The 26,146-nt window shown below is 45.0% G+C and overlaps 1 protein-coding gene across 1 annotated transcript in view; it reads right to left on the reverse strand.

The window, feature by feature from the left end:
* Positions 1-2,103: 2,103 nt before the first annotated feature.
* Positions 2,104-26,146, reverse strand: part of TSPAN7 (tetraspanin 7) — a 138,247-nt gene continuing 114,204 nt past the window's right edge. The window contains exons 3-8 of the mRNA XM_030834912.2: positions 23,761-23,835; positions 20,887-20,982; positions 19,081-19,236; positions 13,422-13,505; positions 3,328-3,400; positions 2,104-3,065 (exon numbers count right to left, since the gene is read on the reverse strand). Coding sequence (XP_030690772.1) covers positions 3,332-3,400; positions 13,422-13,505; positions 19,081-19,236; positions 20,887-20,982; positions 23,761-23,835 — 480 coding nt within the window. The 3' untranslated portion in view covers positions 2,104-3,065; positions 3,328-3,331. The remainder of the gene's footprint in view (positions 3,066-3,327; positions 3,401-13,421; positions 13,506-19,080; positions 19,237-20,886; positions 20,983-23,760; positions 23,836-26,146) is intronic.

A 26,146-nucleotide genomic window follows, 5' to 3' on the forward strand; every position in this document is an offset into this window, starting at 1 on the left:
ATGTAAAATAAGTCAGAGAAAGATATACTGTATGATCCCACATATATGTAGAATATAAAAAAAAACAAAGAGAAACAGAGTAGAATGGTGGTTACCAGTGGCCGGGAGGTGGGTGAGATGGGGAGATATCAAAGGGTTACCAACATCCAGTTATGAGATGCACAAGTTCTGGGGATCAGAACTATAGTTCAGCATGATGACTATAGTTAACAATACTGTATTATATACTTGAAAGTTGCTAAGAGAGTAGATCTTAAATGTTCTTGCCACAAAAAAGAAATGGTAATTGAGTGAGGTGATGGAGGTGTTAACTAATCCTACTATGGTAATCATTTTGCAGTGGATCAAGTCATCACCTTGTACACCTCAAGCCTACACAATATTATATCAAATACATCTTGGTAAAGCTGGAAAAAAAAGAATTGACTGTATGTGAAAAGTCAAATGACAGGCTGAGAGAAAATATTTGTAATAAATACATCCAAGTAAGGATTTGCATCACAAATACATAAAGAATTCTTACAAATCAATTAAGATAACTGAATTTTTAAAAACACACAAGACTTGAACACCTCATAAAAGAGGCTATTGGGACTTCCCTGGCAGTCCAATAGTTAAGACTCCATGCTTCCATTGCAGGGGGCACAGGTTTGATCCAGCGGGTCGGGGAACTAAGATCCCCCATTCCTCGTGGTGCAGCCAAAACAAAAAAATGGAGGAGGACATCAAGGTGGTCAACGACAGACTGAGTGTTCGGTATCACTAATCGTAATGTGAAGGCAAACTGAGATACCACCATGCACACCAAATGGCTAAAACGTAAGTCTGAGAATAACAAGTGTTGGTGAGGATGTGGAACAACTAGAACTTCTCTACACTGTGGTGGGAGTATGAATTAGTATACGACTTTGGAATAATGTTCAGCAGTACCATCTAAAGCTAAATATACCTTATTTCTGAGCAAGGTCAGAAATATCAATATTTTATAGTTTTAAAGTCAAATCAACCTTAGTCAAAATGTTTCACATTGAAATTATATAATGGTGAGATCTGAATTCAATTTAGAAAGTGTATAGATTTCTTGTTTACCAAAGTATAACAATATTTGTATCAGTATACTACTGCAAACTACTACAATATTTGTACAATATTTGTATCAGTATACTACTGCAAACTACTACAATAAACTACTACATAGTTTGCAAAAAGGTGAACCCTGGGTGGGACTCTATGTAGGATATTACAGAAAAGCCTCATTTTATTATAGAATAGAAATTTAAATGAAACTTTGAAAAGTTTTGGGCTACATATGTTTCCATAGAAGAGATCTACTTAACTCTCTAAAAATGCTGACCTTTTGACGAGGCAGTATCTGAAGGTGTGGGTCAGTAGCCTTCATAAGCCTTTTAGGGTTTACCTCAGGCAGAGTTCAGGCTAATAAATGCATATAGTTAAAACACCATCTCCATCCTAATTACAGAGAAGAGGGAGCTTTTTAATCCACTTATTTGGGGACAGATCAATAAATGCTTTTACTAGTTTTTAAGGATGGTTCATTAAGAAGGAAAAAATAGATTGCAGATAATATATACTGCACCTATTGCTAAAATGCTCTTTAAATCAAGCGTAAGGATTTCATACTTTAGTACAAGCCAGGGCATTGGGACAACTGAATGGTATGATGTCATCTCTTCTCTAGACAGTTTATTCAATCCAGAGAAGAAGGAAGAAAGGGTAGAATACATGCTTGTTAGGAACAATAAAAGGAAGAATACATGCTCATTTCCTTTTTTTAAAATGACATCCAGACTTAAAAAAAAAAAAAAACCTCTGAAATCTTCCTCTAGCCTGAAATATGAAGGGTCTATGTTTGAATCCAACAGTACATCCTGTTTATGATAAGTGATTCAAGTTCCTGGAATGTCCATTAAAAAAAATCTAACCCTTCAATTTTTACACTGCCCCATGCTATTTCAGTGGAGTGGGAGCTTGTATGGGGGGATGTGTCATTGTGTAAGGTGGTCCACCTCCAATCCCCTGTGGAACAAGATGGAATATAGAAATGTGTTTAAAAACTTAACCAAAGAACAAAACCAGAGCACAGCAATTTGTAATGACTATTTATTAACACATGTATCACAAATGTTCACAATATCAATGCATTCTTGTTGGCATGCGAGACAGAGGAATTGTTTTTTAGGATCTTTTAAAAATATTTTGACTATTGTTCCCCCTTCACACTCATTTTTAAATTCATTTGATGAGGTCCTCAATGTCTGTAATGTCAATGCAAAGAAAAAATATAGAAAGAAGTAAAGTAACAATAGCAGTTAATTGGGGAAAAACAGAAGTAATATTATTTCCTTCACAGGAAGCAACAATACAGCTTTGTAAAAGGATTATACAGGTGCACTAAACTGTCTATAAGTTCCCAGGCATGTAACAGTAAGGAGCAAGGATGCCACCCAAAGCTCGACAATTTCCTTCGTGCATGACACGTGCCTTTTTCTCCTCATGGACAATTACCAATGCACCTCTTTACATGTCCTAGGCAGCCTGAAGAAGGCAGGCAAGAGCCTTAGTAAAAGGGAAAACCCAACCAAAGGAGATTAAGCCAAAAGAACAGGTAGCTATCTGCTTATCTACATCTAGGGGGGTGCGGCATTTATCAATCATGATCAAGGGCTAACAGGAGCCTCCCACACTACATGCAGGGCCCTGCAGGGCCAGTGATGGTATGGAGAACCAGTCACCTACAATGAGCTGCAGTTGGACCAAGTACAGATGGAGGAGGTGGCACACACAGAGCCTTGGGTGGGGTCCCCTAGGACTAGATGCAGGGAACCTGGCTACACTCCGGCACAACAGGGCTTCACAAGATGGGATGCTACGCATGATGCAGGCTCAAAGGTGGAGCAGAGACTGTGTGGGAGTGTCAGTTGCACGGGGTGAGGGTGTTAGGACAGGTGTATTATGTACTGTGCTCTAACATTCTTTGGAAGTCTTTCAAAGATTGCTGCAGTTCCTTTCGAAAACGGGTCTCTTCTTCCATCATTCTTGAAAGACTAAGAGAAATTAAAACATGTGAGTGACTCACCATTAATAAGGCCTTAAAATAAGGTAGCAAGGTGAAGAGAGCATTTCGACGTTTTCCAGAGCAGTGCTCACATCTCCTCCCCAGCACCACAGAAATGAGGCTTCGGCATGTGGCCAAGTGCCACCGAGATCAAAGAGTGAAGTGGCCAGGCGGCACTCTTGTCCCTTCGAAGGGGAGTATGTGCCCCAAAGGGAGAATCCTAGATGTAACCTCCCCCCACCGTCACTCACCTTCTTACACCATCTCATACTGGTTGGCCGTGATGAACCGAGACAGACAGCAGGCCAGCAGCATGCCAATCAGCTGTTGGCAGAAGGAAAGAGAACGAGGCTGTGAAGTCACTGAGCTAACACATTTCTAACACACCCCCCTCCGATGTAATGTTTCACAACTGAGGGCTTTTGTACATGAATGGGGCAAGGGCACTAGGGAAAACGATCAAACCCGATTTTAGTAGTGGAATCTAACTAAGACTTAAGGAGTCTCAGTGCTAGTGGAGGTCAGCTGGAGGTTCTCCAACTGAACATAAGGTTCCAAGTCTAGCTCGCTCTGGCCGTTAAAAACAACTTTTGACACGTAAGTAGTAGTAAAATGTGTTCATGTGTTCTGAGAGTAATGAAAAAAATTAAGTACCACAGAATGCCAGAATTCAAAACCATGAGCGCATGCATTGGGAAGCTATCTCATAGGATGACACCCCAGCCATACCCGGCTGACAGGATAATAGTTCTTTTCCTTGAGACAATGGGACGCTAATCCTTGACTGGGTGAGTTTGCCAGTGAAGTCAGTCATGGCTTGTGAGAAGTGGGGCGGAGCGGGGGCTTTAATTTCTCTTTGTCTCTACACCATGTAGATATTTTAGGCCCAAATGGGCCCATCTACACCCAAGGTCTACCCCTTGGTTTTTCAGGGGCCCCGGCACAACCAATATCTGGGTACCTCCACCTCCTCAGAAGACCTCAGTCTTCTGCCCACTTTGTGCCTTGACTTAACCTGTAACACAGGTGGATCTGATAAAAAGCTGTTGTAACACTAGCAAGACATCCTTAAGTGCAGATGCTTAAGGATCTGCTCATAGGAAATGAAAGTTCCCATTCCTGCTGGAGGATCACTCTTTGGACAGGACCCTGATTGTGCACTGGAGTGTAGAGGGCTGCAGCTTCTCTTGGCCATGTGGGGTCCCTTCTCCTTAAGCAATTGGCCATGCTTAATTGGTTCAGAGGTGGCAATGACCTTTAGAGATAATCTAGTACAGTGTCAAATGTGGCCCCGGGACCAGCAGAATCGGCATCATCTGGGACCTTGTTAGAAACATTCTCAGGCCCCACCCCAAACCTGCTGAATCAGACTCTCTTGGGGATGGGGTCCAGCAATTGGTGTTTTAACAAGCCTTCCAGGTGAGAGAACCACTCATCCAGTCCATCTGCTCACCCTTATCTTACAGGTGACACACTGGGTCCCACCGTTGGTCAAGGCAACACCTCAACTCTGTTCTAGCTCTCCGCTCAATCCTGCAGGTTCCAACCGGCCTCCCTTTCTTGGTGAAATACCAGAGTCTTATCTTCCTTTTTCAAATGGAAATCGTGCTGTGAAATCTGCAAACTATAACTTCTATCAGGTAAGGAAAATCACCCGACTGGACTTACCCTGTCTCCTACCAAGGCTCTGGCCACCATCATTTTGTGCCACAAAATACGTAGTATCGTGCACGTACCACCAAGTGGCCAGAGGAACCATGGCTGTCACCTCCAGAATACTGTGCCAAATGAGAAACTAGAATCCCCTCCGTGAGTGCAAGGACTTGGAACCTTACAGCTTGTCTCTTTTCATTAGAACTACCATTTTTTAGGACCAACATACACCAGATCACACTTGATATGCTCAAAATTCAGATGCCAGCCAAAACCCGAGTATTAGAGGCACATAGCACAATCAGGAATATCGAGTTATTTAATCCTTACTACATGCCTGGGCAGTATTACCATCCCAACTGTCCACAGAAGAAAATGGGTTCAGGAGAGGTTAAAGAATCTCCCCCAAACCATACAGGTAACCCACACAGAGTTGAAGGCTCCAGCCTCCTCTAGCCAAGGATAGCCCCTTTTCCCACCCTGGGGCCTAGACCCCTTTCCTCTCCAGAATAACTCTTTTGCCTCACGCCACCAAGGGTTCCTTCCTGCCTTACACTGCAGACTTCAGGGAGAGGACTGTCCGTGGGCATCTCTTTATTTGATCTCAAGTTCCTAGACCCTCCTTTCTTTGTAAAGCTTAGCGCTTTAGGTTTTTCTCCTTGACCTCATGTGTATTTTAGCACTTAACAGTAGCCAGCATTCCATTTCACAGTTTGCAATGCTCCTGGCCCCCATGGCAATTCACGAGCCACACAGCCAGAAAATTCTGCAGTACACTTCAATATTTCTTGCATCTGAGATGTCTGCTTTCAAGGAAATATAGCATGTCCCTCCATCTTTTTTTTCCTCAAACAGAAACAGCATCACCCTTAAGGGCACCAGACAAACTTTCTCACAGAAATAATAACTTTTAAAAATAGAAGTAAAAATAAAAGCTATTTGCTTTCAAACTAACTACATTTTGTATTTCTAGGGCAACAATATACCTTCTGTTTGCCCATGGGAGAAGACTTTTTTTAAATTATTTTTTAACATCACTGTGTGAAGTTGTTAGAGCTTAAAATCGATCAAGCGTTCATTATACAACTTATGATTGTCGTTATCACTCACATTTTGATCCGTTAGGTTTTTGTTCCAACCTTACGTATGCTATGAACACAATTTATTACCGTAAAATTTTAAAAAATAACACATCATGAAAGTTTGAAGAAGAATTTTTCGGTGAATTTTAGGCAGATAATTTGATTGTCCAAGCGATATATATATACTAGTGTCTAAGAAGATGACAGTTCTTCAGAATATAGTTCTGATTCAGACGATGTGAATATTAGACCAACAAAAAGACAAAAAAACCCTTAGTGATTGATTCTGATATGGAAAGTGAAACTCATGGTGCTGGAGAATGCTTCTTTACAGAAGAGTGGATTTGAAGACAACATTTCATGGAGATTAGACTTTATAGGAGTGTCAGGTGTAACTATTGACTAATAACACACAAAGTGTTAGTGAAATAACAATCTTTGGTAACGACTTTTTCGAGTTGATCGCTTCTCAAACGAACCTGTATCACCAACAGAATGAAAAATCGTATAAAAAGTATAAGGCTTTAAAATGAACTGATGTAACCAATAGTGACATGAAGAAGTTTCTTGGATTAATAATTTTGATGGGACAAATAAAGTCACACTGGAAAGAATACTGGTCAACTGATCCCTTACTTGAAACACCTATCTTTCCAAAGATTATGACGAGAAGAAGGTTCAAACAAATAATGACATTTCTTCACTTTAACGATAACTCGGAAACTCCACTTCCTGCAGACAGAATTTCAAAAGTTAAACCTCTTCTGGATTATTTTCTACCCAAATTTCAACTGATCTATATACCTAAACAAGAGCTATCACTTGAGGAGGCAAAGATAAAGTGGAGAGGACGACTCAGATTCAAAACCTATAATCCCGGAAAACTTACAAGATATGGAATTTTGGTCAGGGTGCTTAGCGAAAGTGAAACCGGATATATACGCAACCTTGAGATTTACATGGGTGAAGGAAAGAAACTGCAAGAAACAATATTATCGGTCCTACAACCTTATCTTGGTTCATGGCACCATATTTACCAAGACAATCATTACAACAGTGTGTCCACATCTGAAATATTGTTGAAAAATAAAACAGTTTGTGGGACTATAAGAGAGAGTCGTGATCTACCAAACCAATTAAAGGAGAAAGCTAAAAATCTACAGAGGGGAGAAATGACATTCTTACAGAAGGGAGAAGTGATTCTTCTTATATGGAAAGACAAGAGGTTAGTCTGCATGGCGACATTATTCATGACTCCTCCACAGCATCTACAGGACAGTTAGACAGGAGGACTGGCCATCAGATAACTAAGCCCACTTGTATATTAGAGTACGACAAATATATGAAAGGAGCTGATCGATCTGATCAATATCTGGCAAACCTCAATATCCTCTGGAAAACTCGAAAATGGTATAAGAAAGTGGGTTTCTATTTGATTAATTGTGGTGTATTCAATACGCTTAAAATTTATTGTAGCCTGGGCTTCCCTGGTGGCGCAGTGGTTGAGAGTCCGCCTGCCGATGCAGGGGACACGGGTTCGTGCCCCGGTCCGGGAGGATCCCACATGCCGCGGAGCGGCTGGGCCCGTGAGCCATGGCTGCTGAGCCTGCGCGTCCGGAGCCTGTGTTCCGCAACGGGAGAGGCCACAACAGTGAGAGGCCCGTATACCACAAAAAAAAAAAAAATAAAAAAAAAAATTTACTGTAGCCTTAGTGCACAGAATAAAAAGACTTACAAGCAATTTTTGTTAGAGAATGGGTAACTGACAATCCTGGTGAACGTAGTGGTAGTCCCGCACCTGGTCCTTCTTGTGGCGTTTCTGAAAGAGCCCCCTGCAAAGACCCACCTTGTCGACCACCAGGTAAAATAAACGAACATCTTCTAGAGGAAATGATACCCACAGGACTAAAATAAAAAATGCCGCCAGAAAGTATAGAGTCTGCTCTTCCAGGGGAAAGCACAGTGAAACATGGCATATTTGTAATAGATGTTCTGTTCCCCTGCACAGAGGTGCCTGCTATACCGCCTATCCTGTTCTAATGAAATATCAGAATGCTTTAGTAAGACGTGAACAAAGTTTCAGGTAAATACGTTAAGTGCAAAAAAAGTTGTTGATATTTACTCAGACGCGGGTGTTTCAATATTCACTTACAGAACAAATCGCTGGCCACAGGTGTTAGTTTCTGCAAAAATCCCCTGGGCAATAATGTTAACATCTACTCAGAAATTGTTCCGAAAAAAAGTCCTGAGCTGAGGCACACACAAGCTTTGTGAATACAGCAGTTTACATATATTGGCTTTTATTTTAGTTAATTCTAGTGCAAGAAAAACTAGGATTTGGGATATGGTGGGTGTTTTGAATTGTTTGCAGGATTACTGACGTCAAATTTGCTACAGTGTCTCATCATATTTGAGAGAAAACTTTGATCTCTCATTTCCCTAAGCACCAAGTTAAGGGAAAGCGGGGAGGGGGGGGAAACATCCTATACTTAATACCATTTACTACCAGATTATTTCTAGGTACATAACTGAAAGCCTGGTAAAGACATAGCCTCTTTCTCAGAGTCAGGACCAAACGCTCGCTTGCCACTAGACCCGATTAATCTGTACACAGAAAAATCCATCTTTATTTTGTTTTAGGTTAAATATATGTAAATAGCGCCTCAAAGAACAGAGGTATGCTCTGTGGGATTCCAGGCTGCCCCTCAGAAGCACACTGCTGATGTGTCTTAAGGCTGGAGACTGTGGGCACCGGAACAAACTTCTGCTTTAAACCCCGGAGGAAGACAGGAAAAGGAGAGCTTGCCTCTTACGCTAAACAGCCCTCAGGACGGAGACCCCAGAGTCACCTCTCCCTCTCCCCGTGACTGGCGAAGTGTCAAGTGCCGTACAGCCTAGGGAGTCTGAGGTCAGATTATTTATATTGTCGTCTAAGACTTTGTAATTAGCCTTCATCTAATCGTTGGAAGTAACATTTTCTTTTTACCGCTCTCGGCATTGTCTGTACTATATATTCTGCTTTCTTTTGGGTCATGAAAACCTCCGGGAGCCCCTTTGAGAACTGAGAAGCCAGAGAGGGAAGGACAGACTTATAAGAGGTCTACTCTAACCTTCTCGAAGCATTCCCACAAAGAGAGCGCCAGTAACAGCGATCACGTCGCTGGGGCTCTGCTAATTACCAGGAACAGGATGGACTCCAAGAGGCGGCAGAGGGGCTGAGAGAGGGGTGGGGTCCAGGTCAGCAAAGGTGACAGGGCAAGGCTGTCTTCCCCTGCGATCACCATGGGAGGTAAACGTGGCCCGGTCCCCGATTCCTGAGGGGCAGAGAGAGGCCAGCAAACAAAGTGTAAAAGGCAACTTTCTTAACAAGAAAGTGGCAAAAGCAATAGGTTGAAAATTTCGATCCTTAGAATGTCTGTGGAGATTTTATGTTCATGACTGAACTGGGTAAGTGCCAAGGTATCTGGTTTGAAATAAAACTGTATAAATGCTTTTAGGGACCGTTTCAGGGCCTGAAAACACTAGGGGAATAAGTAAAAACTTCCGTTAGCCTTATTCAGCCATGTCTCATCAAGGCTATTGACAGCTTTGTTCCCTGCCCTCTATACAGAAAAGGTAAACAAGTCCCAGAAAAGAATCCTTGGTCCGTAAGGAATCAGCTCAGTAGCCTGTGGGCCCCGGAGGAGGCCCTGCAGGGGTGAGGGTCAGGGGATGGATAGGTAGGAAGAGGATCTGTATTTTTTTAATGTGTTTTTGGCTGTGTTCGGTCTTTGTTGCTGCGTGCGGGCTTTCTCTAGTTGCGGTGAGCGGGGCTACTCTTCATTGCGGTGCGTGGGCTTCTCATTGCAGTGGTTTCTATTGCTGCGGAGCACGGGCTCTAGGGGCCCGGGCTTCAGTAGCTGTGGCTCACGGGCTCAGTAGTTGTGGCTTGCGAGCTCTAGAGCACAGGCTCAGTAGTTATGGCACACGGGCTTAGTTGCTCTGCGGCATGTGGGATCTTCCCGGACCAGGGCTCGAACCCGTGTCCCCCTGCATTGGCAGGCGGATTCTTAACCACTGCGCCACCTGGGAAACCAGGATCTGTATTTTTTTTAATGAGTATCTTTGTCTTTGCAATTCCACGAACTCAAATCCTTTCATTATAAAGGCACAAACTGAGCTCCATTTAGGTGCTACGTGAAGCAAGAACAAGGGTTGTCTCTGGCCTGAATGTTGAATACAGCAGACCAGATGAGACCCTCAGAATTGTAATCCTGGATCTCCAGTAGCCACCCAACCTCAAGCAAAGCCCTCAACTCTCCCTTCTGGAAAACAGCTCCACCGTCCTTACTCAGGACTGTAACATTCTGTGCTTTGGGGGATTAATCCAGCCTAATAGTCTCCAAGTCTAGCGAAGCTATTTACGTTGGATACAGAAGTGCTAAATCCAGAGACCCATAGCAGAAGGCCAACCAGGGCGGGAAGCAGTGTCACAAGCTGAGCAATACAAGTGTCCAGACTCGGACGCTTGGTTTCCAGGTCATGTTAGGGACGAGGGAGGTGAGGCTATTTCTCTGTGTGTTCCCAAGACCCCTCGAATAAGAGAGTAGCTGCCGAAGATGCAGGGAGGGGGGGGTACCCTATAAAAACACACTCAGCCATCTGCTGTAGATTCAGGGCAGCAGGACCTGCCCATCAAGTCCAGACAAATGGCCTTTTCCTTGCGAGGGCAAAGGCACTGGGACTTTGTGCAGAGAAATATTAAACACCTGCCCAAACCCTGCTATCCAAATATTAAACACCTGGCCAAACCCTGCTACCCAAAAACAGCACTCAAGAGCTTTAAGCTAGCTAAGTTAGGTAACAGGACAGAGTTCTCGCACGGTCTATTAAAAGGCTAGACTCGGCTTAGTTTCCCTTGTACTTTATACTACCTTTGATTTCTAAGACAACAGATGTGCAAGGCCGGTTTGTTCCAACAGGATAGCGTGGACGTCATGAGAGCAGGTGAGGAAGAGGGCAAGGAGAAGGTGGAGAGCAGGTAAGGAGTGGGGCAGGTGCTCTCTTCTTTCCTACCCACTTTGGCCTCTACTCAGCAGAGCTTGCTTTCTTATACGCAGGCCACCACATAGGCCACTGTGACTGATCTATCGGTATCAGCCAACATCTGCTAAGTTTTACTATAACGCTTGTTCTAGAATTTTTGAACACCTGTGGCTAAAGCTTTGGTGGCAGGTGAGTAAGGCTGGTTCTTGAATGGGCATCTGGTAAGTGGCCACCGTGGTCCCAGAGAGGCCCTGGATCTACTGACGACTGGAAGCCAGCTTCAGCTTCCAGGTACCCTGAGGCTGCTGGCACCGTTAAAAGCTGCAGTTCCTAGTGCGTCCGGCTAATAACAGCTGGCCGTGGCCATCCCTTTCCCTGCCCCAAGCTGAGCACAGCAGATCTCAAGTCTCTGTCCCACTGTGGTTGACCGGCCACGTGGGTGAATGGTACTGCCTCTGCGATGCTCCTGGGCTTTGGGTTTTGTTTTCTTATCCCAACAACTCTGTAGTACCTTGAAGAAACCTAAACTCTGTGATGAGAGTCTGTCTGGGGCTTCCTTGGGGCCAAAGCCCCTTTCTCGTTGCCCCAGAGGGCCACAGAGCAAACTCAGCGAGCCCCACGGCAGGGGTTTCTTCCACGTAGCACACAGAGATGAGTGCTCATCGGGCCAGATAACCACTGGTCTACACCCTAAATCCCTCCATGGGGATGTGAGAAGTGCGAGAGGTATTAATCAGATTCTTTATGACCTGGTTCACCTCACTCATGAAAGTAGGACTGTTTTCCCAACCCCTCGTGGCCACATGGAAAGGTTCTTGGATGAAAAGATGTTTCATCCACGAGAGTCCTGGCTCTCTGAGGCTCTCTGTTCCCCAGGGAGAGTACCGGCTTCGTGTCCCTTCATGAGTCTAGGGTAGCCATGAGGGCCGACTGCAGCCATATTCCTTCCTCCAAGGGGACGGTCCTCCTCAAACGCAAGCACAAGCCTGTCCTGTAGGTGCTTAACCCAACACTGCACGTACATGTGTAAAGCAGACCATATGTGCACCTGCCAGATGCCTCCTGCACACTGCATCGGACACATGGTCCAGAATCCTCTAAAATGTCCCCTGGCCATTACTGATATGTCACTGAAGTGTTATTACTGAAACAGGATAGCAACCAGAAGAAAGTTCAGGGCTTCAACTTCTTTTGATGTGTCTTTCGAGACCGAGTTAATCAGTACTGTCTGTGGCACCAATCTGGTCTGTGTGTGTTGGCGTGTTGAGGGTTTAAGCCCTTCCCGAGCCGCAAAAAAACAAAACGTGGTAAAAGATTTTTAAAACTGCCACAAGAAATACACACTCGTGCTGGCTGGGCCCACATGCCCTTGTGAGAGGAAATGTCACACACGGTTTGGTAACTTCTTGGGAAGAAAAGCTTATTAGACTTAATTGAGGCCAAGCCCTCCATGTGCAAAAACTACCAGGCTAACATGCTATGCCTTGATCTAAGTGGTGGTCAGTACACAGGTAAGCTCATTTTTTGATAATTTATTAAGCTGTATACTTACAATGTGTGTGCTTCTCTCTATAGGCCATATTTCAATAAAGATGTTTTAGGAACAAACTTAAATAAGATTAAAGTGCATCTGCATTGCTCAGCAAGAAGGGAAGTGGTATAGGGGCCGTGGAGGGAGGGGTAATTATAGTCTGGGAGACCTGATATAGAATTCAGGCAGATAAAACCAGAGCCATGGCAACATTACTGAGGTAACACTAATTGGGCTTTGTTGGAAAAATGATCTGTTGGTCTGAAAAAAATTCTGTGTTAAAGATAAATCAATTTTTTTTTGGTTGTTAGGTATATATGCCGATCCTTCCACCCACAGCAACATTATAGCAACTGGCCGGGAGATCAGAAGCCTGTGGGGCAACACACCGCCTGGTGCAGGTAGGCAAAATTTTAGATTTAGCTTAATCATGTTCCATCCTTCAGTATGTGTGGCTTAGTTTGCATAATGGCTTCTCCCATGCTTTTTTAGAGGCTGGGTGGAGATAAAGGCATATAACATTTCATATACACAAATTCAGTTTCCTCTTAAGAAACGATAATCAAACCTTGAGATCCAATAATGATGACAGGATGAAATTTGCTACATTTCGGCTTTCTTTAAAAGGGAGCGAGCGATCTCATGCACAATCCCCGGGAACTAAGAACCAAAAAGGGACAGGTCAACCAGGAAAAGAGCCCTACCCTCCTCCCCGAATCCAAATCAGCCATTTGATGTTTGGAGTTGTTTAGGCTCCAATTAAGGCGGCACCTTGTTCAGCTAACCTCCATTTGACCTACAGAAGAAGGGAGTTGTTTTTCTGGAGCTAGTCATTAGTTGAACTGTAACCAATATTCCCTTGATGGCAAAACTTCATTTAAGTTGAAAAAGGAAAATCAATAAACAGATGACCTGAGGACTAATGAGCAAGGAGTTCTGACCCCATCCATCAGCCTTTCCCCAGGCACGGGGAGGCCGCCACAGAATCTGGAGACCAGGGGAGGGAAAGGAGAGCAGGAGACAGAGGAAAGGCTAGGTCCGACCGCAAGATTACCTGGGAGAATGCGATCCCAAAAGCCACTCCAGCGATGATTCCCATGTTGGTCTCCATGAAACTGGTCACCAGATCATAACAACCCTGAAAACACAGAGACACGGTCTCAGAGACATGTTTCACCCAGGCCAGACCGGCTGGGTTACCTCGCGACACTCCCACATACACCCCAACCTTCATTCCGCAAACAGAACGAAAAATCTCAAACATACAAACGGTACAGAACCCCCAAGTGACCCTTCCTCTAAAATCACAGTGAACATATGGCCGATCTTGTTTCATTTAAATTTCTTCAACACGCATCCCCTGGCTGGATTATTTTAAAGTAAATCCCAGATATACACTTCCATCCACAAACGTTTCTGTTGTATGATGAAATTTAGCAAGAAGTCTGTAAGATCCATGAGGCGAATGCTGTGGATACAGAAGCAGACTTAAACACGTGCAAAGGCATTCTGCGTCCCTGATCAGGAAAACTCAGCATCATAAACAGAGTTACTAGCATTTTGACAACAAATGACAGAATCTTAGATAAATAAAGTGAAATCCTCTGGTTAGAAGGAGGTGTTTGAATACCTGCCAACTTTATGGCATTTTAGGGATCTTCCTACGGAGACCATTAAGTTTTTTTTTAGTAGGGAAAACCCCATGTTCTAGAGTCATATTTTCCACAGATTTACTATGGGACCTTGAAGAAGTCACTTCCCCTCTCTCTATTATGATGTCAGTAACCTCATTCATAAAATGGAGTTTCCCTTTAACATCCTGTGAAATCTCCACATGTTGTGGTTAAAACCAACACCAATTTTACCAATTTCAATGTTAGTTTAATATTGATAAAGTTTAATTTCTTTAAAAGAAATGGTCTCGTTGGAGTTCGACAATGTTGCTAAACTAGTTTTGTTGTTGTTCTGGATTACATTTTATCAACCCAGTCCAGGTAGGACACCAAATTTTGTGCATCACTCGTAAGGCAAAGGCAAAAGCTGACTCTTCCTGTTAAAACGCCTGACAGCTCAAACAGCAGGAATTAGCGAACATATATGTGTGTCAGTGTGTGAGTGTATTTCTGTAGTTTGGAACTGGGCCAAATCAACCTAGACTTCTGAACTGACGTGTTCAGCTTTGGAAGACATGGTGATTTTCCAGTTTTCTGAAAAAGGGCCTCAACTTGAATGTATGAAGTCTGTGAAAAATCAAGACAATTTCATAAACAGGGTAAAGAGGATTATTGTTAATCAAGAAAGGCCCACTAAATTGTAATAACATCTGAGGAACAAGAACAACCAAAAACATGTCTCCCATTTTTAAATTCAAAGTTTAATGATTTAACATTTCTCATAGAGCTTGTGAAAAGTCTGCCAATGCTGTATCTTCTAATAAATGATATTTTATGCATTCACAGTCTGTTTGCAAAGACAAAGATGCATTAATTTAGCAGCAGTGCTTTGACACGTTTTCAATGCAATGGACAAACTATGCTCCTTAGTTACCTGATGCAAATTTGAAGGCAGGGGTGGGAAAGGAAATACATTATTGCTCATGGAAAGTTTTTCAATTTGCTTCTCTGTTTATAGGAGAAGCTTGCTCACTGATTTCATTTCTACTAGTGAAACTATATATCATACTATTTTCCAAAAGGTAGTGGAAAGAAAGTTCGGGTTAGGAAGAAGTCAAAGCCAGAAGAGAGGTGGATATTCTAGCACTTTCCCAAATGGCAGCAGCTAAGATAGAGTTTTTCTGTGCTGGTCATTGTTCATTGCTGTATCTCCTCCCCACAGCGATGCTTGGGCCAGGGAATGAAGTTCAGACCACCGCCAGTGTTACATCAGCTCAAAATATGGAAACACAAACCCAGTAATAAAAACCAGAGAGAAGTGAGGTGAGCTATTTTCTTACTCTGCAAAATAGTTTGGGATAGGTGTTTTTGGTTTTTTTTTGGGGGGGGAATAGGGTTATTTTTTCTTTTTTTTTTTTTTTTTTTTTTTTTGCTGTGAACTTTAATTCTACACATAAGGTGAATATGTTTTCTAAAGTATGAAATCTCCTACAATGGAGTAGAAATCAGAGTCAGTCACATTATTTTTGAAAAGCCCACTCCAACCAGTAAGAGAAAACAGAAAAATGAAGTAAGGGCCTGGCATTAGTACCACTGTGGCAAAATCGTTCTCTCTAAACCTTGCTCCTCGCACCGGGGTGTTGCTACAAGCAGCAGAAGCAGCATTACTGGGGATGTTGTTAGAAATGCAGAATCTGAGACCTCACTCCAGACCTACTGAACCAGAATCTGCCAGATCCCGGGGTTACTCATTTTTAATGAGTTTTAATGAATGTTAATATCTCCAGATGTTTCACGTGCCCATTAAAGTTTGAGAAGCACTCTTCGCTAAATAAAGTTCCTCCACCCTTTTTCACTCTAAACAAAGAGCAAATTAATAAATTATAGCAATAAGAGAGTTACTTAAGGTGAAAAGATGAAAGTGATTTAGCCTCTTCATTGTTGTTTAAACGATACAAGACCCAGGTTGCAATAAATGCTTTCCTTCTCCAGCTTTTCCTCTGTTGTTCACTCTATGGACTCACAAGCCCATTTTCCAGGTCTCGGCCTAGGTCTGCAGACTGCCCGAACTGCTTCGATCCTACAACCCCAGTGCACGTTTGCCTTCCACCTCAAGTTCTCCCCGAAAATTCTCTTATCTACCCACGACGATCTCTCTTAATTTCTGAAAATGAAAGCCTGATTGTCAGGTGTGAGAACAATCTACAGAGACCGGCTAAATGTCCTAGGAAACACCCAGAAACAGAACAGGTAATTTGCTCACCCTCTCAGCAAGTCTAAATCAACAGGGCCTCTGATGGGAAACACCTGCAAGTGGCAGGCTTTTCAGTAGCAGGAGTAGCACGGCTGCTTCCAGGCAGGTACTGGGAGGAGGTACCTCTGGAGCTGCCAACCAGAATAACTCTCTTCCTCTTGCCCTGGCTCTTTAAAAAAAGGCAAGGAATTCCTAGGGGGTAGGGGTCGGTCAACGCTGTTAGCTAACTGAACCTGTGGACGTTTGATCATCATGCTTAGCAAAACCAAAATCAAAGCTGTCCTCAAAACAAAACGATAAATTTCCTGCTTAACCGCTCTCACCTTCCTGCTCTCTGCCAGTGATTTGTACAAGGTAGGTTTCTCAGGCTGCCAGGTAAGAGCCGAGAGCCACCTTTCTGTGCTATCAGGGCACAGGGTTCAAGACACTGAAAGATCTATGGGGATTGAGAATACATGTATTTTATAACAGGATTCCACAGAACTAGGACATGGTGGGAGTTAATCTTCCTGGGGGAGGGAGTCAGTTTGGGGAGGCTAACCTTTATGAGCATCGACTATCACTCCACATCTCCACCCCGTCCGCACTGCTTACCTTTTATAGATGAGGTGTCACAGACTCAGGCCTGGGAAGTAATTGGTCTGAGAAGTTCAGGTGGGCATTAAATGAGAATATCTAATGAAACTTCCTAGGCAAATTTCAGTTTTCATTCACTTTCTCTCCACAGAGGGAGCCAGGTTGGAGGGTAAAAGGGAAGTGAGAGAGAAGTATCTCTTCCAGGTATTTGAGGCACCCAGGAAAATGTAAAGTAGGATTGTCGGGGGTGGGGGGGGGAGGCTGGGAGCGAGGCCAATTTGTAGGTTATCAGTGAAGTGAAAAAATGCTCCCCTATCTTTCTGGAAATCATTGTAAGGATTCTAGAGGTGCACTATAGGATCTGCCTCAGCCTGCTTTTGAATACAAACAAAAGACCCTCCCTACAAGGACCTGCTGCATCATTTCTAATAAAAGGCACAGTGTGGTAGGGTGGAAGACAAACGTCACCGTTATTGTGACATTTACACCACAGCTACCATTTAACATTACAGTTAACGTTCATCTTGTCCTTTGCTCTCTGCCATGCACTGTGCTTTAGATGTTTTATCTCATTCAATTCTCCTGTCAATCCTAAGGGGCAAGAACTGTTATCCTCTCTATTTTACAGATGAGAAAAACAAGGCTGAGAAAGGTTAAGTCACTTGATCAAGATCACACAACCAGCAAGTGGCTGAGCCAGGATTTAAACTGCAGTCTGACTCCAGACCCTGTGGTCCTGACTTCGAAGCCCTCAACTTTCACAGGAGAAGTGGTTTGGGTGAAATTTTTTTTCAGAAAGAAGGCTTTTATCAAGGTTGATGATTGCCGCCTCTACAAAGGACCTCCTGAGGCTCTGCTGTGCCAATCTCTCACTCCATAAAGCACGTCTTGCCTTCTATACATCGGAGTGTCCACTGAGTGCCAGGTCTGCTCAGCACTTCATACAATGGCAGCATAATGACATATACGGATGCTCAATGGAGGTGTCCATGAAGAAACCGGAAGTCACCTTGCTGATGAGAGGCGAAGGAGGCCTCAAACGTGGGGTTCATAAAAAATTCCAGTTGGAACAGATGTTCTCTTAGCTCACACAAGAAGCTGTCTGTACTGAACATCTTATCTCACCACACCAACAGCCAAGTAATAAACCCAGAATGACAAAAGGAGCTTCCAGAATATGGCAACAATGCCTTGCAGCAGTTCTGCTACAAATACCAACATTACGTGGGTAAAGTATAGAAACCATCTCTTAACATTCTTAGCTTGAAAGGATGGCTATCTTCTGTGAATTATTCAGTAGGTGGCCCGGATCCCATAGAATTTTGAAGACCTTAGAAAACTAGAACTTTGGGATTTCCCTGGTTAAGACTCCAGGGAAGTCCAATAGTTAAGACTCCAAGCTTCCACTGCAGGGGACACGGGTTCGATCCCTGGTCAGGGAACTAAGATCCCACATTACCGTGCAGCGTGGCCAAAAAAAAAAAAAAACTTTACCTTAGTAAGAAAAGAAAATTTACCTGATGGCAGCATAACCACAGGTAAACTCAACAGTAGGGTTTTTTTCCTCCCTTTTGTTTCAGCAAGACATAGTTTCTATCTGGCATTTCCCTAAATGTTTAAGAATAGATAGTCCTCACACACAGCTGTATCATGTCTTCATCAGATTCTCTGCAGAGTGGAATACAGAATTGATTTTCCTTTTCTCTACCTAAGTTTCATTTCCCTCATTTCTACTATGTACTAACTTTCAAATTTCTCTTGGCCAGTTTTTTTTTTCCCTCTAATTTCTTTGGGAGTCAGGATGTTGAGAGTGAGTTGAAGTTGTTGATTTCTTTTCCCAATGCAGTGAAGTCCCTAAAATCAAGGCCACCCTCCTCGCAGAAGCAGATGCTGTCTGTCAACTCAACTCCCTCTTTCCGCTGAGGACCGGCACCCAGCTGGGAATAATTTCATGTTTCGAAGGTACATTAAGCAGAAGACAGACACCCAGAAAGAAGGCCACATTCCCTGACATCAGCATCAGGGTTAACAGGAACCACTTGCTAACCCTTCCTAACTATGCCTCGTAGAGTCTCGCTGAGGCAAGGCTTTCTCCTTCAGAAGTGGGCAGCCCAGTGCCTCTCCCTGGCCAGAAAGAACCACAAAGGAAGATTCCTGACTCTCTCCAAGACTATCATTTCTAACCTATTTGTCATAATTTCACAGAGACGAAAAAGCCCTCCCCAAACATTCACCACTGAGTCCCATCAGGACCAAGAGGGAGTGAGTACCTTCTGGTTCACTTTAGTGGCGGCCACGGTCAGGTTGTGCAGATCCTGGGGATTACAATCGGTGTCATTCATGCAGCAACTTGGGGGGATGCCGTGCTCCAGAAAGTAGGGGCTGGTGCTCCAGTTGGTGTAGTTCTGCACCCCACAGCAGCTCAGCTGTTAACGGGAAAAGGAAAGGAATTAAGTGTGGCAGATCAAAGGCACTGTGGTCTCTGCACCCAGCGCTTTGCAGCTTTTAAAAGAAAAACATGGGCCCAGGCCCTAAGTTGACAGGCACAGCTTTGGTGAGCCAAGATGAGCTGAAGCTCCACTAGCAATTCTACTCACTGGCATACCCACGCGAACTCAGCGGACGAAGTGAGTCCTAGACGCCATATTGCGTTGGTTTCCACCTCCCAAAGCCAAGCAGCTGCTCTCTGGCCTGGCTAAGCATCAAAATCACCTGCGTGATTAGGTGCTGCTAAAGAGACAGATGTAGAGATCTACTGAATCAGGACCGTCGATGGGGAGCTCAGGCCAAAATGGTTTTAGAAAGCTCTCCCCAAGATCTGTACTAATACGTACATAAATAGTTTAAGGGGGAAAAAAGATGCACATTGAGGAAGAGAGAGTTGGTGCCGGTAAACTACAGCCCACCAGCTACCTGGTTTTGTAAATCAAGTTTTACTGGGACACAGCTGTGCCTCTGTGTTACGTGTTGTCTAGGGCAGATTTTGTGCTACAAAGGCAGAGTAGAGTAGTTGTGACAGAGACTGCATGGCCTTCAAAGCCTCAAATAGTTACTACTTGACCCTTTACAGCAAAGATGTGCCAACTGCTGACACAGAGGATATTGAAGCAGACGGGGCAAAATATGTCATTAATTGGTGAATCTGGGTAAAAGGGGTACAGCTCCTTGTACTATTCCTGCAGCTTTTCTGGGTAACTTTGAGATTCTACCAAAATAAATTACCAAAAACAGAAAAATACTGCTTCTAAAGTCAAAACAAAACAACACAACAATAAAAGACACCCCTCAATCAAAAACCTCTCCAGGGGCTTCCCTGGTGGCGCAGTGGTTGAGAGTCCGCCTGCCGATGCAGGGGACGCGGGTTCGTGCCCCGGTCCGGGAAGATCCCACATGCCGCGGAGCGGCTGGGCCCGTGAGCCATGGCCGCTGGGCCTGCGCGTCCGGAGCCTGTGCTCCGCAACGGGAGAGGCCACAATAGTGAGAGGCCTGTGTACCGTGAAAACAAAAAAACAAAATAACCTCTCCAGCTGATCCTGATGGGCAGTCAGGCTTGAGCACCTCCAGGCAGGAAACAACTACTTTCCTCATATCCTCTGAGAAACACCAGGCAGCCTAGGCCATTCACACGCCTGCAGGATCCTCAGTTGCTCTGAGATCGGCTCTCCAACCCCACTGCACCGCCCAAGCCGGTGAACACAGCTCACCTGAGCTCACCGCCCAGCCTCAAGACACCATTTCCAGAAGGCTGGTCTTAGGGAGCCAACTCGAAGTCAGGCTGTCCTACACTCACTGTTCCAAGGCTTCAGATTTTAAGGGCAAACTAGCTCTCCTTGGGATGCTCACATCCTTACGGATGAAAAGCAAACCGGAGGGAGTGGTCCTTCTTGGCACCAATTACCTGGATCCCTGGACCCTGAAAAAGTACTGGATGTCCACTGTTGGAAAGGGAACTGGGCCAAGAGGCGGAGAGTGGGGCTCAAGAGCAAACACTGCCAGTCCAGCGTCACCGGCAGCCCACAAGTCCACAGCCCGACCTCGCAGGCCATTGCCAGCCCCATCTCCTTCCTGGAACTTACGCTGCGCTGCACGTGATCCACTGCCCGGCTCCTCTCGTCGTTGCCATTGTAATTCTGCATGGCATCAGTGTAAGTCCTCAGGAAGGTGTCCTTGATCTAGGGAAGACAAGGGGCGATGTGCTTCTGGTCCAGTGCAGCCCAGATGGACACAGATTCGTACCAACTTCCCCCCCAAAATAGCCTCTTCTGAAAGTCTCCGAATAAATGTAGGCCAGGGAGGGGATGCCCTATTTTCTGAGACAAAAGAGCTCAGAAGATCGGCCAAGGGGGTTGTTAGCTCAGGAGTTAAAAAAAAAAAATGTTCCCTTACCCCCAATCCGGAGGAACCCTGCCTAGTTCAATGAGCCACTCAGGTGGCTAGTCAGATTCGGAAAGGGCTGTGATGGTTTTCTAGTTATTTTCTTGGAATTGGTTACTGCCTTGCTTTCTATAACTTTTTCTGCCCTTACTCAGAAGAATGACAAAGGACAGGCCATTGTGTGTGGGGCGGGCAGGAAGACCGATGTTTTGACCAGAATCAGATCCCTAGTGTACCATACAGGAGTGGGGCAAAACCAGCTTTCACTTACCTGTCTTCATTGCGATGAGAAAAAGAGGCTAAAGGACATGGACTTCACTTGTTAATAAATGGTTAGCAAAACCCTTTCTCCTTCTCTCTGAACACATTTGACCTTGGGTTATCTTTCAAGTTCTGTTTTCCTGGAAACCTACTGAAGGCGGAGCATCAGGTGTGTTACCAGGCAACCCCGCTTATGGTAAAAGGTGCCCCGATTGGTGAAATGGCTCTGGCCTTGGACTTCGGCAAATGAGAATAATTACCTGGTGGGAAGCTTAGGGCTAAATATGGTGACTCTTCTAACTAGGCGCGTTCCTTGCTGAGATACTGGACGCTATGCCCATTGGACAGTTACAAGAGATAAAGAGACATTATTTACATGGACCTTCTAAGCCAAGGTGGTTGCCACACCCAGCCGTGTCCCCTCGTTTCATTGCACGTGCATCGTCTCTTAGGCGTGGGCAGGTCTACACAGACTAGAGCCTGGACCACTTTGAGGACTCCCACTGAAGAAACAAGCCCACTGCTGCCCTGCCTGCAAGCTATGTTTCCTTTACTGTATCCTTCTCAGTCAATGCTGCTAGGTTGTGACCTATTCTCATCATGTGTGTTTGACTCTTTAGCCAAACTCAAGACCACTCCTGGCGGCCAAAGAGTGGCACTGCAACCCCCAGCCACCACTTCCCTAAATGGTTTTTCAGTGAAAAGCGGTTAGGCAGGTGAGGATGTTCAGGTCCTAGGTATCAGGTTTTACCTCAGCTGAGAATAAGAATGGGGGATCTAGCTCTGGATGCAGTGCCCACATGAAATGGTTCTAGAAGTCCGTCTTGGCATCTGAGAGGCCACATCTGGTAAAGGGGAAGAGTGGGGAGAAAGCGCCTAAGGCAGGCTCACTGGGAACTTGACCTGGCCAAGCACAAAGGCAGGGCCTGGGAACAGGTGATGCCAGACTTCAAGACCCACAGTTACCACACTCGACCTCACTGACCTTCCTACCTCCGTCTTGCTATTTCTTTCCATTCTAACACATGTGTAGCTGCTTCTATCTTTACTGTTATTTACAGGGAACAATAATGAATTTGGGGAGTTAGAACCAGAACTGTATCGTAGCCTATACACTTTCTGACCTATCATCAGTATACACATCTGAAAAGTGATACCACGGCACCTACAGACAGCGTGAGAGCAGCTCGTCCCTGCATTAGCATCTATACGTTGTCCAAATAGAGCAGCCTCAGTGACAGGACATGGAAGGATGGCCACATGTGACAAAGGACAGCTGGGAGTGTCCTTGAAACTAGCAGTTTTGATCGCAAAACCGGATTCAAAATCATTCTCCCCAGCTATAGAAATCTCAAATTTTACATGTAAATAAAAAACAAAGCACAGCTTTGTAGGGGTTTTTGATCGTGGCTGTCTTCTCTCCTTTTCCCACACCACCAAGCGAAGCCACAGGGCTCCTCGCCACTGGGGTGTGGATTTTACCCCCGGGCGGCAGGGGGCGCCCCACAGGGGCTCTAGGGAGCAGACAGTAGAGCACAGGCTGCTTAGGGGAAATGTAGCACTTCGCCTTTGGCCAACGACTTGTTTGGCTTGCCTCTGGCCTCTGAGAAATCTTGATATACGGATATACACTTGTGCCTTGCTGAAGTGGCTACTTTTAAAGTATTTAATCTATATGGAAGGTCACTTTTTTAAAAGAAGGAGGAAGGACTTCCCTGGTGGCACAGTGGTTAAGAATCTGCCTGCCAATGCAGGGGACACAGGTTCAAACCCTGGTCCGGGAAGATCCCACATGCCGCGGAGCAACTAAGCGCGTGCGCCACAGCTACTGAGCCTGCGCTCTAGAGCCCGCGAGCCACAACTACTGAGCCCACGTGCCACAACTACTGAATCCCGCACGCCTAGAGGCCATGCTCCACAACAAGAGAAGCCACCGCTGTGAGAAGCCTGCGCACCGCAACAAAGAGTAGCCCCCGCTTGCCGCAACTAGAGAAAGCCCGTGCGTAGCAATGAAGACCCAACGCAGCCAAAAATAAATTAATTTAAAAAAAAATCCAACAACGGAGAATCCTTTCATGCGACAGCTATATAAAGAAATAGAGTGAGGGTCAACAACTAAGGTTTCAAGTTCGGCGAAATCCCCACCTGTGGAATTTTCTGGGCATTTCAGTTCATAGTGCATGGCATTTGGAAACTAGCAAATACCACTGGAGATGCCAGCTAGCTTCTCTGCATCCTTTACACATTCCAAGATGTTTCAAAAATCCTCCTCCCAAAGACCCTTGAACCGAGTTCTCCACTTGGTGTATACTCACCTCGTGACGAAACACAAACCCAGAAATGCCAGCCACGAGTTCAGCCAGGAACACCAGAGACAGAAACATGGCATACTGCAAAGCAAGTGGACAAGGACACAGTCAGATATGGCGGGGGGAGAACAGTGCTGCTTTGGGCTAGGTCCCTTCTTGTCAGGGGGAATTACACAAGTTGTCATATTCCCTAGAAGGCAAAGTAGAAAAAGCCTCTTCTCCAGATGTTCCCATGCGAGCCTCCATATAAGCATGTGTCTGTTTAACGTGCATAAGCATTTGGGGGCACACGGGCTGAGGACAGCACGTCCAGGGACCGGCATCATGCCTGTCAGCTCAACCAAGAGAAATCTGGAAGGGCTTTTTACAACTGAGTATCCACTATTCTTAATGTTAGGCTCCTCGAGGTAGAAAGTACTCTGGAGGGCACAGGACACAGTTCCACCCTTTCTGTGAGTCCTTTAGACCACTTTCCTCACCAGGGTCACCTGGCGTCTGCAAGCTGAGACCACTCCCTCCCGCCCATCCCTTGCAGCTCATTCACATTTTAAACTGTTCTGATTGCCAGAAAGGCTCCTTCCGCTTGGCCACAGTCTGCCTACTTGTAAATTCCACTTACTGGTGTTGCATCTGCTCTCAGGAGACGCCAGAACCAGTGTGACCTCTCTTCCATGCCACGGCCCTTCGTCTGTGTGAATACAGCCATGGAGGGACCGGCTGCTTCTCTCAGTTCGGGCAAGCCCTCCTGTTTCCTTAAGCACATCTCCTATGAAGTGGCTTCAAACCCCCTTCCTTTGGAGTTGTATCCCTCCCATTCTGACAGAGCGGCCCAGATGTGCACAGGCCCACGTGATACCCTTCCTCACTACGGCCTGAATGCGGCACCCGCAGCAGTGGGTCGCTTACCTCTCTTGTTCTGCCTGCGGAGTTGATAGCCTTTTGAAAAGCAAATCAGCTCCGCTGCTGACCCACAATGTTCGCAAGCATCTAAAACCCCCAGTGCTTCTTACACATCTCATGCTTCCTGTACTTTCCAAGTGTGTGGGTGTGTGTGCACGTGCGTGCAAGTGCCTAAGTTCAGGGATGTTATATGGTACTTCTGAGACATGAAGGGTTTCCATTTTTGTGACTGAAAAGCAGATAAAAGGAAAGAGAATTGATTCCTCTCCTACGAGGCATATGTCTTAGAATCTGCTTCTTCTCATCTCAAAATGAAATACAACGCTCCTGAATGTTGGGAACGGCCTTTGGTGATGCCCTAGAATTTGAGTACACTGCACGTGGCCATACTGCTTACTTGGAAAGTATATATGTGTGCATGGGATCATAAATTATTTTTCTCAGCCAGGGGCACATATATTCAAAGGAGGAAATACTGCCTTAAAATGCTGGTTTCGTTCAAAATATTAATAAAAGTCTCTCCGCACACTGAAAGCACAGACACTAAAGTATCAAACACACGGTTCTGAATAGAAGGCTCCGTGTACACGACTTCTCTCTCTCAGCTTGGTACAAAATGCAATTAGAAGCACAACGTACTCTAGGGAGACTCTCACCCCAGGCCTAGACTCCACCAGAAAGTCCTGTGAGAAAGTCATCATCAGGACGCAGGTGGGAGAAAGAACTTTTGACTCTGCGGTGTAGCTCTTAGGAAAGGGGCCGCGGTTCTGGGCCTCCATAAAGTGAAAAGAGTTATTTTCAATTGTTTTGCAATTAATGAGGTTAAATGAGGACTGTAAAACTTTAGATGGACAGCTAACCGAGTGACTTCTGCTCTGTTCAGCTAGATCAGCAGTTTCACATCCCTAGGAGGTTCTCTGCTTCTGGAAGCTTCCAGAGGAGAGCTGCTGCTCCTTCAGAAGGCCTGCTGGGGAGAGCCTGTATTAAGTCCAGGTGGCAGGGCTCGAGTTTTCTCCAAATGAAAATACTGGAGTAGAAATAGTCCTGGCTTTCGAAAGACACCTATCTGGTTTCCCGTCCCAGCTCTCTGCACATTAGTTGTGTGAACTTGGACAAGGTATTTCACCTCCAAGTCTACCGCGTAACATGAAAACACAACCTGAACTTTATGGCGGTGGTGAGGAATAAATAAAATGGGAGTATGCACACAGGACAACATCGAGCGGGTGAAAGGAACTAAATGATAGCTTTTAGAAGACCAAAACCAACACCAAGCCCCCCAAACTTCTCTACTCGCCAAAAGGGTCACTTGCTAGTAAGCTCACAAGCGTCAGGAGAAAATGGCAGCATGGTATGAAACTCAGAAGAAGCCAGAGATGACTGCTCCATTGTTGCATGCCCACTTCTGCCTGCTTCAGTCATAGTCTTTGGGCCGGAAGAAACCTTGGTGGGTTAATCCAATACTGTTCTTTCATAAATGGGGACAAAGGCC

This window comes from Globicephala melas, chromosome X (assembly GCF_963455315.2).
Source record: "Globicephala melas chromosome X, mGloMel1.2, whole genome shotgun sequence".
NCBI classification, from domain to species: Eukaryota; Metazoa; Chordata; class Mammalia; order Artiodactyla; family Delphinidae; genus Globicephala; species Globicephala melas.